Source organism: Heteronotia binoei, chromosome 15 (genome assembly GCF_032191835.1).
Source record: "Heteronotia binoei isolate CCM8104 ecotype False Entrance Well chromosome 15, APGP_CSIRO_Hbin_v1, whole genome shotgun sequence".
Taxonomy (NCBI): Eukaryota; Metazoa; Chordata; class Lepidosauria; order Squamata; family Gekkonidae; genus Heteronotia; species Heteronotia binoei.
In genome coordinates, this window is record NC_083237.1 from 46,011,864 (window position 1) to 46,029,241 (window position 17,378).

At 44.2% G+C, this 17,378-nt stretch overlaps 1 protein-coding gene across 1 annotated transcript; it reads left to right on the forward strand.

Annotated features, from left to right (window-relative positions):
• On the forward strand, window positions 1-16,981 carry LSM12 (LSM12 homolog). Its single transcript, XM_060256662.1, has 5 exons — window positions 1-295; window positions 3,603-3,736; window positions 8,151-8,260; window positions 14,211-14,337; window positions 14,932-16,981. The coding sequence occupies exons 1-5, from the start codon at window positions 172-174 to the stop codon at window positions 15,022-15,024; spliced, it is 588 nt and encodes a 195-aa protein (XP_060112645.1). The 5' UTR covers window positions 1-171; the 3' UTR covers window positions 15,025-16,981.
• Window positions 16,982-17,378: the final 397 nt, after the last annotated feature.

The following is a 17,378-nucleotide window of genomic DNA, read 5'->3' on the forward strand; positions in this document are numbered from 1 at the left end:
GCTTGAGGCGGCTGGGGTCGCTCCGGGTAGCCCCGCTCCGCCCTTCCCCTCCGCGCCGCCTCCTCCTCCCTTCCCAGGCGGCGGCCGCTGGTGCTCCTGCCGCTGCGGCGGCTCGGCGGGGGCGCGAAAGGTGCCTCCGCCGCCGCTGCCGCCGCCTGGGCCTGAAACAAGATGGCGGCGCTGGGCGGCGAGTTCTTCAGTGTGGGCAGCCAAGTGTCGTGCCGGACTTGCCACGAGCAGCGCCTGCAAGGCGAGGTGGTGGCGTTTGACTACCCCAGCAAGATGCTGGCGCTCAGTATCCTTACCCGAAGGCGGGACGGGGAGGGAGGGAGGCAGGGGGAAGAAGGAAGCGGGGCAGCAGAGGGGGAGAGAGGGGCTGGCTGGGGCCCGGCCTGGGATGGAAAGGAGCACCTGGCCTCGCTCTAGGCCAGGGGTGGCTAAACTTGCTTAATGTAAGAGCCACGTTGACTAAAAGTGAGATGTTGGAGAGCCGCAAGACATAAATGTCAGATGTTCATGAGCCGCAAAACGGAAGGAAGGAAAATAGACGGGGAGGGAGGGAGAGATGGAAAGAAAGCTACTTTAACTTTAAATGCATTCTCCTGTTGGCTTTGCTTGGGGAAGTGATTTAAATAGACGAATGCCTTTTCCAAGCCAGCTGACAGAGCGGTGGGGGCTTCAAGAGCCACACAGTATGTGTGAAAGAGCAACATGTGGCTCCTGAGCCACAGTTTGGCCACCCTTGCTCTAGGCTGCTGGGTCTTACTTAGCTTAGGGAGGGCACGGGAGACTCTAGGCGAGCCGGGCTTGGCAAGGAGGAAGAGATTTATACTCCACCCTTCTCCCTGAATCAGAGACTTAGAGCGGCTTACAATCTCTGGTATCTTCTCCCCCCACAACAGACACCCTGTGGGTGGGGTTAAGAGGGGTCCCCCAGAAGTTGCCCTTTCAAGGACAACCTCTGCCAGAGCTATGGCTGACCCAAGACCATCCCAGCAGCTTCAAGCAGAGGAGTGGGGGAATCAAACCCAGTTCTCCCAGATAAGTGTCCACATGCTTAACCACTACACCAAATTGGCTTTCAGGAGAAGCGCTGACTTCAGTGCAATGGGTGGGTTGCGGTTGATGTTCCCTCTAAGCTGCAGAGTCTTGTGAGCAAAAATTCTACTTCTGAGCTACTGGTATTAAAGTGAGCTGCTGCATAAATTAGTGTGCTCTGGGGCCATTTTTCCTGAGCTGAGACAAAAATGCATGAGCTGGAGGCTAAAAATCTGTGAGCTAGCTCGCGCTAACTCACCACTGGTTGTGGTGGGGTTGGAATATTGGGGAGGCGAGGCTGGCCGGCCGCCTCTTGCCTTTCCAGGCCGGAGGGTTAGGAGCACAGGACTGCAGAGGTCGGAACTAATCTGGAATGCAGCAGGTTGGGTGGGGAAAACGTGTGATGGGACAAAATGTGGTCAACTGGCTGATAGGGAGGAAAGTGGGGTGGTTATGAGTGAGAAGGAAAACAGCTGGATCTGTTAGGTGAGGAGGAAGGAGAATTCCAGGTTTTGAAGGAGTGGATTGTGGAAAGGAGTAAGAATGTAGCATAGGCTTGGAAAGGGAGGGATTGATCAGGTAAATATGGCTAGCAGTATGTTTTTATCACCCTTCTTTCAAGTAACTAGTATATAGGCTGAGAGGCTTCACTATCCCCAAGTAATTTAGTGAATTTCACAGCAGCGCTATGGGGTTAACTAGACTGGGCCAAGGTCACCCAGTAAGCTTCGTGGTACATAGACAAGAGGGATTCAAACTTGGATTTTAAGGGCAAGGAGAATCTTACCAGTTTGCCATGTGGGAAGGTGTCTGAATTTGACTCAGAGTTGTTCATTGCATGCTGACTAAATATGTTCTAGATAGCATTGCATTTGAAATGAAATGTGTCGGTTTGATCTGTGGCAGCTGATTTTCACTTACAGGGTATCTCACATTCAAGCAGTGACATATGATTGCATATGAATTTTTCCCAAGGAGGACTTTGAGACGAGTGTTAATGGCCTTCATGATGTGGAGTGCAGTATGGTTATTCAGTATTTACATGTAGTAGCTCCTTGCAAATCTCTAGAGTAATGAGTATCTGAAATGAGTATCTTCCCACAACCGTGAGTGTTTTTGAAATTAATAAGACCTACGCTAGGGTTAGAAGCAAATATACATGTTGGGAAACAGGACTCAATTTTATTGGGTGGGGTGGAGTTGGCAGCTGCTGAATTTGTCTGTTTTGGATCCATTAGTGCATTTCTGCAGGCAGAACCATTTCTCTCTTGCTGCAGTCCAGAAACACTTCTGAAACACTGCTTCTGCTCCTCCTGTCTACAGAAACACTCTGATGGATTCAGACCTCTGTGTCTAAGTAGAAATTTACAGATTAGGTATTGCGTAAGGTCCTTGGAGCAGTCTTTCATTACCTTGATGGCATAGGTTGTGCGCAGGATGGTGAATGCTGTTTGCATACTGTAAGTCTGTTGTGAATCAGTGGGTATGCATGGGGGATGTTTCATACTCAACTTTCCTCCTGTTGCACAGCCCACGATAGGCACAGTAGGACATTACAGAGGCATGAGTGTTAATAACAGTTAATGTTTGTGTCATTTGTGGTTTAAGGCTGAGATGGGATGGAAGGACATGTGCACTAGCCCTAATGTTACATCTGTACTGACTCGGTTTTCTTCTGTCCTCAGGGTAGAAAGTAAAGCGATATTGGGGTCTAGACATTAAAGGTTCTAGGCAACTTTCACATTCTTTGTGGGCTCCTAATTGTCAGAATCCATTCTTTTGTAAGTTACCACTCACCTTGGGATATCAAACAGGACCACATCTCTTGTGGGATTTGTGATGAAGAGTCCAGTGAGAGTCTGAGCTTAGGAATCTGTTTTTCTAAAAGTCAGGTAATGTGCATGTTGTGAATTACTGAAGAACAGATTTGTATTTCACAAACATATGACACAACTCTTTCATTCTTTTGTATCTGTGTATCACACAGATCTGCGAGGGGTGGTATTGATAAGCCACTTGGGCAAAATGAAGCTATTAGCTCCCAGAGGCAAATAGTTATTTGGTAGTGCTCAGATCACTAAATGCTTGTATTTTTTTTGCTGGACTTTTGAAAAGTTGAAGCTTTTGCCTTGGCATGAAGTATCTCTTCAACCACAGCTGGTCTTTATCTGAAGGGTTCCTAGCTGTGAACCTTACTCACAAAGCCATATAGAGCCTACAAGCCAGGGTGGTGTAGTGGTTAGAACATTAACTAGGACAGGGGAGATATAGGTTTATAAAAAATCTCCTATGAGCTCCCAAGGTGACCTTCGGTTGGTCACTTTCTCAGTCTACCATACCTTACAGTATTGTTGGATATAATAAGGGTAATAAGGAAAATATGTTAATACTCAGAACTATTTGGAAGAAGGGTGGGATATGAATGAAGTGACAAGTATGCTCACTGTTGAATTATCCTGATTAAAAACATTGTCGGTAAGGTCTTTCAGGTACTCTGATGTAATCCTCTTTTTGATGTTCTGAACGATATTTTCGGGGGTTGTTTCCTTAATGTTTTCCTCCAGAATGTCCTTCTTCCAGTGGCAAGCCTAACCATGCAGATATCTTGCTTATAAACGTACAGTATGTTTCAGACGTGGAAATAATCAACGACCGCACGGAAACTCCCCCACCTTTAGCTTCACTCAATGTTAGCAAGGTAAGAATTCCTTGTGAAAATGATTCTCCTGTCTCTGAGACCACTGGGTCTACATTTACTAATCATTTGCAGTATGAATTCTTACTTTGTATCTGTTTCAACTAAGCTGGCATCTTTGTGAGCTTCAGTCTGTTGGACATGTAGCAGTTTTTTGGTTGGCTAGCCAGGTTAGCATGGTATCCTACTCTGCAGTCATTTGTTAAATCAAAGGGTCTGAGACTCAGCAGAAGGTCACATGTTTTCTTGCACAAGGTACAGGTTCATTCTTTGTTGTCTCCAGGTAAATACATCTAGGTAGCAGGTGATAGGAAAGCCTCATCTCTGCCTGAAATGTTGTAGACCCTATACCTTTCTCAGTAGACGGGAGTGAATGAAATGGACCAGTGACCTAACTTGCTATAAAAAGGTAAAGGTAGTCCCATGTGCAAGCATCAGTCGTTTTCGACTCTGGAGTGACATTGCTTTCACAACATTTTCATGGCAGACTTTGTCATTGCCTTCCCCAGTTATCTGTACTTTTGCCCCAGCAAGCTGGGTACTCATTTTGCTGACCTCAGAAGGATGGAAGGCTGAGTCAACCTGGAGCCAGCTACCTGAACCAGCTTCCGCTGGGATCAAACTTAGGTCATGAGCAGAGGGCTCCGACTGCAGTACTGCAGCTTTAGCACTCTGTGCCACGGGGCTTTCCTAACTTGCTATAGGCAACTGCATATATTTCTGTGAGATGAATTTTTTTTTTGTTTCCTTCTCAGTTTATCTATAATCCTTTACATAAAAAAGAAATTTCAGTTCATGTGAAAATAAAAAGAATGCTGCTGGATCAATCTAGTTTGTTTCACCAGGTGGCCAACCAGTTACCCTGGAGAGCCAGCAAACAGCACAGAAACTAAGATCAGACCCTGATGTTGCCTCCTAGCACTGGATTTCAGAGGTTTACTGCCTCTGTCCCCATCATTACCAATGACTAATAGTCACTAATGAACCTGTCCTCCATAAATCCATTTTAAAGTCATCTATGCTTGTGTCCGTCACTACATCCAGTGACTGAATTCCACAATTCAATGCTCATTGACAGGGTAGCAAGGTGTGTTAACGTTCCATTGTACAGCATAGGTAGAAATGAGATCTATTCAAAGGAATAATCTGCTTGGGGTAAACGTGCTTGAGTCACGTTGTAGAAATGAGATTCCTAGACATCATAAATGACTGTGCACTGGAACAGATGGTCACACAGCCAATGGGTGGGGTAGCGGTCTTCAACTTGATTCTCAGAGGGGCTCAAGTCCTTTTGAGAAATGTGGATGTTTTTGCCCTAGTTGGAAATGGTGACCACAATGCTGCTAAGTTCAGCATCCAGCTACCCCTAAATCCAGAACTGTAACAATTGATTTTAAAAGACAAAAGTTCACAAATATGGGGGATTAGTTAAAAGGAAGCTGAAAAAGGAACACAGGCAAGTCAAATCCTTAGAGAATTCATGGAGCCTATTTAAAACCACACTTATTGAAGCCAAATAGAATGGATTTCCCAGATTCAGAAAGGCATTGCCAAGTCTAAAAAGAACATCTGCATGGTTAACAATGCAAGCCAAAGAGGCTTCTTTTAAAAAGTTGAAGGTCTGCTCCAGTGAATTGAACAGAAGGGATCACAGGTTTTGGCAGAAGAAAAATAAGTTAATATTTAGGTGAGCTAAAAGAGAACTTGAGAAGCAGGTTGCTAAAATGTCAAGACAAACAATAACCATTTCCTTAAATCTAGAACAGGAAACCAATTGCTAAAGGACGATGGGGAGATGGCAGAGAAGCTCAATGGATGTTTTGCTTCTTTGTACCACTTTGTTTCTGTGGAAAATGTGAGGCACATAGCAATGGCCACGGCCATTATTTTCAGAACAGAAGTCTGAAGTACTGAGTCAATTTGAGGTGAAAAGGGATGAAGTTCTAGATCTATTAGGGAAACTAAAAGCCAGTAAGTCTCTATTTACTAAATTCAGCTGTTGTATCAGAAAACTGGAGACCAGCAAATAATGCACTGATTTTTTGAAAAAGGATCCAGAAGGGAACCAGGAAACTACAGACCAGTTAGCTGTAATGTCTGTCCCAAGCAAATGAGTAGAAATTGTAATCAAATATAGAATTATTAGGCACATAGGGGAACGAAGCTTGCTGAGGGAAAATCAGCGTGGCTTCTGCAAAGGGAACTTTTTGGAGTTCTTTTGAGAAACTGAACAAGCATGTAGACAATGGTGACCTTGTAGATGTGATGTACTGTGACTTTCAGCCGGCTTTGGATAAGGTACCTTACCGAAGACTCCTGAGTAAATTTAGCAGATGTGACATAAGAGGACAGGTTCTCTTATGGATTAAAAACTGATTAATGGCAGGAAGCAAAGAGTAGGAATAAATGGACAGTTCATGTGGTGGGGGGAAGTAAGCAGTGGGGTTCCACAAGGATTGATATTGGGGCCAGTATTATTAAATTCATTCATAACTAATCTGTAACTAGGGGTGAGTAGAGTAGTGGACAAGTTTGCAGATGACATGAAATTCAGGATGGTGAACACCAAGGTTGACCGTGACGGACTCCAGGTGGATTTCAAGTTATTAGGTGGGCAAGCAACAATGTGGCAAATGTTGGTACATAGGATGATGCACTTTGGGGGGGGGGGATCCCAGCTTCATATAGGTTAACAGGGCCTGAAATTACTGAGAGGGAGAAAGATCTTGAGGTCATAGTTAACAGCTCAGTGAAAATGTCAACGTGGCATGCTACAGCAGTGAAAAAAGTGAAGTCTATACTAGGGAGCAAAATTTGAATCCTGTGGCACTTTTAAGACCAATAAAATTTTATTCAAGGTATGAGCTTTTTTGTGCAGGCACACTTCCTCCGATGCAATGAAATGGAATTGACCACTCCATATATATAAGCCAAAGGTTGAACAGCAAATTAGCATACAACATAATGAAGTTTTAACAGATGTAAACAGGAATAACAAACTAAGTTTATAAGGTCGCCGTGGTTTAGATTTAATTCCAGGGAAAAAACTGAAGCAAATAAATATATAAAAACTGGACATAGATGTGTGAATGCATCCTTCTTAATTGTGGAGTGCTAAGAATAATTAACGGAGACCTAGTAATGTGCCATCTCCTCTCAAGCATTGCAGAGCTGAAACAAGTACAGCAGAGGGTTGGAGCACCTTCCCTATGAGGAAAGGTTGAAGAATTGGGGACTTTTCAGTTTAGAAAAGAGACAACTAAGGGGGGACAGGTAGAGGTGTGCAGGTTGAAGAGAGTTGACAAAGATAATTTTTTCTCCCTCTTCCAAAAGACTAGAACTCAAGGGCATCCAGTGAAGCTGATGGGCAGTAGATTCAGGATGGACAAAAGGAAATAATTCACTGCCAGAGGATGTAACAATGTTACAAGCAGAGATGGCTTTTAACAGTGGATGAGACGGATTCATGGAGGATAGGTCTGTCAGTGGCTAATAGCCATGGTGACTGAAGAGAACCTCCATATTCACAAGTTCACACTTTCACCACTGAATATCAGTGTCTGGAAGCCTCTGCCTTTATGCCCTGTTGCTGGACCTCCATTGTTACCAGTTGGTCACTCTGTCTGACAAGATGCTGGACTAGATGGACCACTTGTCTGATCCAGCAGAGCTCTCTTTATGTTACGTGTCAGAGTAGGTTAAGTTCATTTCCAGGAGCTGAATCTAGTGTGCTTGAATCTGTAAGGAATAATAATTACTACTTGTAGTTAGCAAATTTACACCAGTCTCTCTTGAATTCCAGTCTGATAGTATAAAGTTTGAACATGAATTTCTGAAAAAAATTTTTTGTAATTTTTCTGCAGTCTTTTAAGGGTTTTTATTGAGTGTCCAGCAATGGTGAAATCTCTCTCTCTCTCACACACACACACACACACACTTCCCACTCTGCTTCTTCCCCATTTCAATGGTGACTTTAGTCTACTTAATCTCTTGTGTAGAGACTGTCCTTTTGAGCCAGTACAAATCACGGAAGGATATTTAAACACCAACCGTCTTGTTATGAAATCCTAGGCACTAATGCCTGCATACTGCCTTTCAGACGTTTGTGTACAATTATGTAATTTGCTCTGGGAAGGGGAAATAAGGTGAATCCTATGGCTTCTTTTCCTTGTCTATAGAAAATTTATTCCCTGGATTATTGTTTGTTTCAATAAGAAATTGATACAAACAAGAAAGACCAAGCAGCCATTGGAGGGAAAATGCCCCCAGCTAGAAATGCGTCTCTGAACCATTTGGGAGTTACCTCAGCTAACTGGAGTTGGTCACGGTCCTTGTTGTCCAAACACTATATACAGAGCCAGCATCTGCTGCCAGTCCCAGGTTAATATCTGTGTACTTCTTCTGCTTCCTTTCTCAGCTTGCGAACAAAGCACGGATGGAGAAGGAAGAAAAGCTGAGCCAGGCGTACGCAATTAGTGCTGGGGTCTCTTTGGAAGGACAGCAGCTTTTCCAGACTATACACAAGACGTAAGTAGCAGGCTGAAGGATGAAGAAAAGGGGGCTCAATAGCAGCTGGAGGAGAGACAGGGCAGCTTGTACCTCGTTTCTGAAGCCAGAAATCAGGGCCCAGTACATGCCCCCCTCCTTCAGTTCTGTCATTTCCTCATCTCCTGTGTACAGATTTTCTTCCCTACTGTAGCCCTTGAAAATTTGGATCTTGGCTGTAGAATGTGGCTCTTTTCCCACAGGAGTAAGCATGTCTTACTAATCTCTGCCAGCTTTCTTCTGGGTGCTCAGAGTGGTAAAAATGCCTCTCGCTCCTGTTTTGTTTTGTTCTTTAACGTTTCTAGCAACTATGTGAGGTAAATTAGACAGAAGGAGCAACTGGCCCCAAGTCACTTCTCAAATACATTATTTTTTCAGGGAGCGCACCAAATGGGTGGGATGGTGGCTCAGTGGTGGAGCATCTGCTTGGGAAGCAGAAGGTCCCAGGTTCAATCCCTGGCATCTCCAAAAAAGGGTCCAGGCAAATAGGTGTGAAAAACCTCAGCTTGAGACCCTGGAGAGCCGCTGCCAGTCTGAGAAGACAATACTGACTTTGATGGATCAAGGGTCTGATTCAGTATAAGGCAGCTTCATATGTTCATAATTGAGTTGTGGTATTGGATGGCTTTTTAGCACAGGGCCCTGACTATGCACTGATCTTGGAGAATGAAGGCACTTTGAATGCTGAAAAGTACACTAAAAATGATTAAACTGAAATGAGATTTGGTCAGCATACATTATGCAAATGAATGATATTATGTGTGAGAAATGCCTTGTTTCCTGGGAGGTTGGCAACGAGCAGGGCCATTTTTTTTCTCTGAAGAATAAGCAGGAGAGGGAAGGAAGTTCTTACATCTCTTATGGAATACTAATTAATCTAGCAGGATAGACAATGGGATGGGTCAACTGTCTCCCTCTTTCACCCCTTCCACCCACCAACCCACTAGCAGGGAGCATAGACTTGGAGGTAACAAAATTCTAGAGAGGCTAGGGAGGAAGTAGCTCTTTGGAGATAACAGGAAAAGAAGCCTTGACCTGGGCTGACTGGGTTCAAGGGGGAAGGAGACATAAATTTCTTAAAACTGCCTTGCAAGAGGATAGTAGCCTTTCTTTTCCTTGGGATGCTGAGCTGAACAGACCTCTTGTCTGAGGATGGGAGCAAACTAAGGTAGTGGAAGATCTTTAGAGAAACAGAATACCTAAGATAAAAGAGTGCCCTGTATTTTACCAAGAGAAAGGCTTGTATAGCTGAGAGGGACAGAGGATTTGGGTTTTAACGATTTCTTTTCTTCCTTGCTTCACTTTGGCGTTTTGCTAAAAATATGCTTGTAAATATTTTCTTTTTAATACATATTTTAAACTTTTTATTCTGGAAATGGCTCTCATACCACATAGACCCCCCAGTGTTTTGGACACACTATTTTAAAAGGGAGCCCCAGGAGGGGCAAGCAGTTGGCAACTGGCTCTTCCCCTAGGGGCGCACAAGGCATTAATCTCTCCCTGTGATAGCCAGGGGCTGGGCTAGCAGAAGACACTGAAGCAAGGCTTTGGAGCTTGGAAAGGAAGCTGGAGGTCCAGATCCCTTCAGTGGGAAATCTGTAGCGTTCAGGTGGTGGTGGCAGCTGCTGGAGAGTAAAAAGGAGAAGCTGCTCCAGGAAGTTGGGAACCCCAAGGAGGGCAAGGCAGAAATGGAGCCTGCAGGCCAGAGCAGGCATGTTATGCCACATTATAACGTGACTTGAATTAGCATTCTGTCCCCCTCCTTACTATAATTGTCTTGTTTCCCTTTGAATAACAGAAGGCCCCAAATGTTTAACCAGCATAGCTGTACCATGCCACAAGTCTGTGTTTTACATACAAGGACTTGGATCCTATGAGTGAGTACTGTCATGCTAGATAATCTGCTGGGAGCACGCTTCTCTTCTACTACCACTTCAGTTTGTGCAGAGGCCTATTGAAAACCATTTATCTTGTGTAAATGGAAGTTTGAGTGGAAGTGTGCTTTGTGGCAGAGACTATCTCCCGCTCAAGAAAACTTGTTCATAGGATCCAAGCCAAGAAGTCAAATTACAAAGGCACTGTGAAATTTTACACACAAGATATGGTGCTGGTTTCCAAGACAGCTTGGTTCTTTCAACAGCTCTGGAGTAATCCTGAGATTTCCACCTAGTCAGCTACAATCAGTTTGTATCCCTTCAGACCTATATCACACCTCTGAAGTCAAGTTCCTAATTGTTGTTTGACAGCTCTTGCAAGCTGAATAATAATTACCGAATATTTCTAGAGCAGCAGAGCAAGTCTGACTTTGGCAGTCCCGTATTTCCAGAGTCATCTATGAAAATGTCTGAAGCTGTTTCAGTGTTGTAGACAGGTGCGGAGGCACAGTCCTGTAATCCCAACTGCTGGGGAGGTCGAGGCTGGCAGATTGCTTGACTTCAGGAGTTATGGGCTACAGTGAGCTATGCCAGTTAGCTGTCTGGACTAAGTTTGGCATCGGTATGGTGAGCCTCAGCGTAGCCAAGGCCCAGCAGAGGTTGTCTGTGGAGTAAGGGGTTTCATGTTATGCCAGAAGATTAGTGGTGAGTGTGACAGATCTATATACTATGACAGTGCTGCATACCTTGTATTGGCTATTGCATTGGTTTTGCAATGTATGCTTTGTATACATTTTTAACAGTTGCCCATTAAAAAGGTGGTTATGCTTTACATTTTCAGTCTAAGCGTGTCTGCCTAACCTATTTGTTTTGTGGCCTTTTGGATTTGTTCCCTGATGTTTGATTTGTGTGCATGCCTGTGCACACGGTTAGTGGTGAAGAGCCTGGACATGACAACATGCTGACAGTCCCACGGCCAAGGACCATTTGCCTGGCCTCAGATAGAGCCTTTTTGGTGATAGTTCCAGCATTGTCGAATGTACTTCTGAATGAGATCTGGACCCGGCAGGACTTAGCTCAATTCCGCAGGGCCTGTAAAATGGAACTATACTGCCAGGCCCGTGGATAAGACCAGGAAGTTTTTAATTAAAACACAGCTCTTTGCTTCTTCCCTTCCCCTCTCTCCCTGGGAATCAGTGATATAGTTATATGCCATCTGGTTAATTGTTTGAATTGTATGTATTGATCTTAATTGTTTTTAAACTGCTTATCTGCTCTGAGACCCAGAACATGGGGGAGAGTGGAATATAAATTGAAAAAATAAATGTAAATAAATAGGTATTTTTAAAAGGTTGACTAATTCCTTGAAGAGTATAAAACAGGGTTACTGCAGTTATTAGAACAGCATCTGCCTATAAAAACAGCAGATACAACTGGTGAATCTGAAAACACCCACGTGTAATCTGAGAAATAACACCTCCAGTTTACATGAAGAATTGTGTCTGTCAGGGAAAGAATTAGTGAGTCAGAGAATATATGCCCCCTGCCCGGGTCAAAACTGATTTCCAGCGTGACTAATAACAAGTTTGAAGGGTAGCAAGCGGCGTGCTTTGAGGAGAGGCTTATGTTCCAGCCCTGTGGTTTGATCCTCTTCAAAGGAGACTGGATCTGTTCCATTTCACCAGAGCTATGCATGATGCACTTCTTCACATGGCATATTTTCTGTTCACTCAGTGTCAAGGCGGATAGATTTATTCATTTCGCGACTGCATCTGAGGCACAGTCATGAGATGGACACAGCTCATGGACCCATACTAGGTTCTAATCAGTATCCACTCAATTTCCCTGCTGAACTGTTCTTCTGAAGTTGCAAAGGCTGCTATTCTGTAACAGTATATTGCTGCTGCGTTTTCGGAGTGAATGTCTATTGCCTATACTCCAAATAGTCAGATTTTTAGATTTTTTTCCTTTCTTTGCTAGGAAATTGACAGTCTAGTCTTTATAGCTTTACAGAAGTTTTGAGCAGAATATTATAATTATGCTTTGACATTCACAGATGTCAGACGTGAATGTTTAAAAAGACTACTTAAATTAGCTAAATGGAACTATATTGTCAGGCCTGTGAATGTCAAAGCACCCCTTCAGGGATGACATTGGGATGAGCAGGCATACAATAACTGATTTTTTTCCTGCTTTGTAATCTGTTTTACACACTAATTTTCAGGTTCATAATCTTTTTCAGTTTTGTTTTCATTCACTGGGTAAGTGAATAAGGCTGCAATCCTAAAGACTTCCCCCCCATTTTTAAGCCACTCTTGATAACATGGGACTGGTTTAGGGTTGTTCCCTTAATCACAGCTGTTTTTTTTTTAATTCCTGGTAGGCTTCACTCATCCCCTAAACCACAGCTCCTGATTGTTGTTTGGAAGGAAACAACAGTTTGAGTATTATGGCAATCTTTCGTCTGATGTGTAGGCAGAGGTATAAAGTGAAGCTGTGTGCATGAGAGGGGAGCAGCTGCAGTGGTGAAAGAGGCAATGTTAGGGATTTTTAGGAAAGGGATTGAGAATAAAAACCAACATTATAATGCCTCTGTATAGATCTGTGGTGCAGCCTCATTTGGGATACAGTGTACAGTTTCGATCACCGTATCTGAACAAGAACATTGCAGAGCTGGAAAAAGTATGGATTGTGGGGGGGGGGGGGGGGGGGCGGGGAGTAACCAAGATGATTAGGGGGTTAGCTTGCCTTCCCTATGAGAAAAGCCTGAAGAGCCTGGGACTTTTCCTTTTTCAAAAAAAGAGAACTAAGTGGGAACATGACAGAGGTTTATAAAATTATGCACAGGGTGGAGAGAGTTGACTAAGAGAAATTTTTCTCCCTCTCCCAAAATACTAGAACTCAAAGGTATCCAACAAAACTGGTAGGAAGGTAGGTTCAAGATGGATAAAAAGAAATACTACTTTACACAGAATGATTAAAATGTGGAATTCACTGCCAGAGGAAGTAATGATGGCCACAGGAATAAACAACTTTAACAGATGATTAGATAGATTCCATGGAGGATAAGTCTATCAGTGGCTAATAGCCATGGTGGCTGAGGGGAACCTCCACTTTCAGAGGCACTAATTCTCTGAATCCCAGAGCCAAGAGGGGCAATAGCAAGGAAAGGACTCGGCCTCTATGCTCTGTTATTGGCTCTCCAGAGGAACTGGTTGGTCATTCTGAGACAGGATGCTGGTTTAGATGGATCACTGGTCTGATCGAGCAGGCCTCATTTTACATTCTTATGGAGGCAGCATATGTGCCAAGGCTTGTTCCTATTCTTCCGAGCCATGGAATCACCCCTTTTGGTTTTGGTAGGAGGCTGGTCCCATAATTTGTCTTGGTTGCTCTTCTGCCATAGAACAAGAATCTGTGATGCTCATCAGTCTGTGACCTTTCTGAGTCTTCTGTGCTCCATTTATTTTCCAGCAGGATTTTTTTTTTAACTTGAAGTTGATAGCCAGTCTCTGAATCTTTTTCCCCACCGAGGGAGGAACACCCACCCACACCCCTTATATCTTAATGTTTGGCAGAATGATTGTAGTATACTGAGTGCTGATGCTATGCACACAAAGAGTTGCAAACGGATCAGTGGAGATGGGTCATTCTGAGGACCTATAAAACGGGTTGTTGAACCTCCTAAAACTGGCCAGCTGATTTTTGGTGCATCTGAAAGAAGCCAAGTGTGCGTTTTTCCTTGCAGCCATTTTGTGCCCTTCCTCTGGAGAAGAGGTCTTATAATTTTATAAAGAAGGTATCCTTTCCATTTGCCATCTTGATTCTTTTTAAGAATGTAAACCCTCCTGTGTTCATGGCTGCTACATCTGTATAGGGTCCGTCACCTTGGTGATGCTGTGTACTGTTTAATGGCATTCCTAGTTAGGATGGTGGCCGTGGGGCAAAGGTATAAGCAGCTGTGTCCTGTACTTCTCTTTCCCAGGTGGGTTGGTGCTTGGTCAGAATGGTCCTGTGAGTATAGTCAGTAAAACACCTTTGTGTTGCCTCTCTTCCAGCATTAAAGACTGTAAATGGCAAGAGAAGAATATAGTTGTGATGGAAGATGTCGTCATTGCCCCTCCATACCAAGTGGAAAACTGTAAAGGCAAAGAGGGGAGTGCCCTAAGTCATGTACGGAAAATAGTAAGTAGATCAAGGGCTCAGGGGTGGTGGGGAGGGCAGTTAACACAAGTGCAGCTGGAGTAATATTATGGACCAAGCTCTTAAACAACCAGTCCCATCTCTTCTCTGCTTTTAAAAGCTCTGCTAGGTGTAGTTTGATTAAGGTTTGCTCTGCTAAATGAAAATGTTTCAGATGACCAGGAAGTGATTTTAAAATCCTGTCCCTCCTGTGGGAGGGGTCTGATCCAATGCTGCAATGGCAGAGCTGAACGGAAAGATTCCTAGCCACGCGAAGTGCATGGGAGGGCAGATGCAATATGATCCTTGGCAGTGTAAAGTGTGCCATGCCCCCAGCTCTGTGAAACTCCCCATCCTGTGCTTCCCGTCCCTTGGGTTTCCTTGCAGTCTCTGCCTCTCAGGACAAACTCTGCTGTTTAGGTCAGCTAAAAGCCTGATGCTTCATGCATGGCCACTCCCTACTTTGAAATGGTCTTGCCTCTGCTTCCAGTGAACTCAGCCCAAATCGCCAACTTTCTTTGAGTAGCATCTCCTCCTCCCCCAAACCGGGTACAAACCAGTACTAACTCCCTCACACCCTTCTTCTCCTTCATTTAGGTCGAGAAACATTTTAGAGATGTCGAAAGCCAAAAGGTGATGCAGCGTACACAAGTCCAGCCGACACAGAAGGAAAGCGCTCTCTCGTCCTGAGTCCCGCCTGCCCTTCCTTGGTTGCGACAGATTGCTCCTGCGGGGTGGGGGATTGGGTGGGGTTGGGGGATACCCTTCGAACATGCAGCCGCAGATGACACAGGCTTCTTCAGAGAGGTCGGGGGAGGACAGGGGGGTTCCACTTCTGTTCTTGCGGTGGCCCTGTAACGATGGGACCCACCACTTCCGAACTTTAGGCTTCAAAAAAAAAAAAAAACAAGAGAATAATTTAAAACATTCATTCATTACTTGACTAACAGGTTCTTTCATTTCTGCCCCGCCAAGTGTTTCCCCCTAGCACAGTCAGCTGAGTTGTTGTTTTGAGTTTTCTCTCCCTCCCAGAAGTCTCTCATCTTTTTTTTTTTTTAGCTTTACTGAAATTGATTCCACATCAATCCCTCCTGTACCATAGGAGAATTCAGCTCCCCAGTGTCCTCCTATTAAAAAATCAAAAAAACAGAGAAAGTAAAAAGAAAATTAACAAGCTGACTGTGGTAATGTAATCGGGACCTTTTGTGTGACTGGCGATATCGTTTTGGTTTTTGTTTTGCACAGGGCAAGGCTTGAATTAGCCTTATTTTTCTTATCTCAAAATTATATATATATAAATATATATATAAAATGTCCTTTAAATATTTTCTGCTTCTTGCAGTACTCTGAACTGGGATCATGGCAAAAAAAAATCAAGCTTAAACCCATCAGACCTTCTGCAGTGAACATTTTCATGCGTCATTTCGGAGGTCGGACCACACTTGGAAACTTAAGGGATCACTAGGTCAAACCCTGCCTGGGTTGATGGTGGGAAGGCAAACATACATTTGCTCTGTAGGCTTTATTTCCTTAGGATTTCACAATCCGGGTGGGTTTTTTTTCTTAAAGAGTGTTCCTATAAATCTGAGCTCTGTTAATACTATTCGATTGACATGGCTTTTACCTCACAGCCTGCAGTACTGTTGGAGCAGTTTTGTTCTTCTCAGAGAGCTGGGGATTGTGGGTATGCTAGTTTTCCCTTCCCAGGGCTCTATGGGCTGGAGGATGACGCATATTGTTGGCCTTTTGAAACCCAACCAGAGGGGTTGTGGGGGGGAGTCATGAAAAGGCTTCGGTTAAGTACACCTGTGGGCATGTCCAGCTCAGATCTTCTGCAGCTTCCTCTTGAATCAAGAAGACTGCAGGTAAATGAACGCGGCCAGAATGACTGTGATGCCTTCATCTTCTCTCTGCAGCGTGATAAAGCGGATGTGTTTTAACTCCTGCTCCTCCTCCTCGAGTCAGCTTGAACCAGCACAGTGTCTGTCATTTGAATCCTTCCAATGGGGCATTACTGCACGCCCAGTTTGAAAAGAAAGCCCTGCCAGTGTTAAAACGGCCTCCTGTGACTCCTGTTTTGGATGTAACTTCCACAGGCGAGCTCGGGGGCTGTAGCTTTGGAGAAATTAAATGCGAAGCTGCCGCTCTGTGGTGGCGAAAATGGTCTCTCACTCTCCTAGCTGCAAGTGGTGGAATTCTCATTATGGCATATTCCTCTTCATAAGCCCTTGTCTGAAATCTCATTCGAAGACATCCAGACCATTATTTTTGTATGTCTCTGATCAGCCTGAGCCTCGGCCGCAGATTTGTTGTATGCATTTGTCCAATCGGCATCTCCCAGATTGACTGCTCATAGTGAACTTCATTTGCCTCTGGAGCATGTTGGGGTGGACAAAGTAAATGAAGTAGGCCTTGACCCAGATGAGGAGGTGAGGAGGGTACAAAGGATTTCTTTCTCTTTTTTTTTTTGCCATGATCCCTTCTCCCCCTTTCCCTTTTGTGTGTGTGTTTGTTTTTTTAAAAAAACAAATGGATCAAAATTTAAATAATTCAAGCCCTGCCTTTCGGAATGGAGGGAATTTTTTTTTTTTTAGTATTGTCTAGCAGAACCAATAAAAAAAAACCCAGAATTTTTTTAACCATCAAACCAGCGTTTGCATTGGCAGCTTTGTATTTTCGGGTGAAGGGTGTTGGAGGACGGAGGGATCAAGCTTGGCATTGAAATCCTCACAAGCAGAAGAGAAACCTGCGCCGATGATCCCGTGGGATATATTGCACTCAGGCTTACTTGGGAGGGGGGAGCTGCCTGTTGAAAATCCCTATGATACTGTAAGTGATGATACTTGTCAGATCAGATTCATGAGTCAAAAACATTTGGTAGGCAAATATCTTCATTGACGATTGCTGCAGAACAAACAAGTCGGAGGTAGGCAGATGTGTGTGCCACAGAAGGCTCTAAAGGATCTAAACCAACATCAGCAGTGAATCATCCCGATGTCAGAGCCTAGCAGGAACACACAGGTAATCTGTGTTAGCTTGGGAGA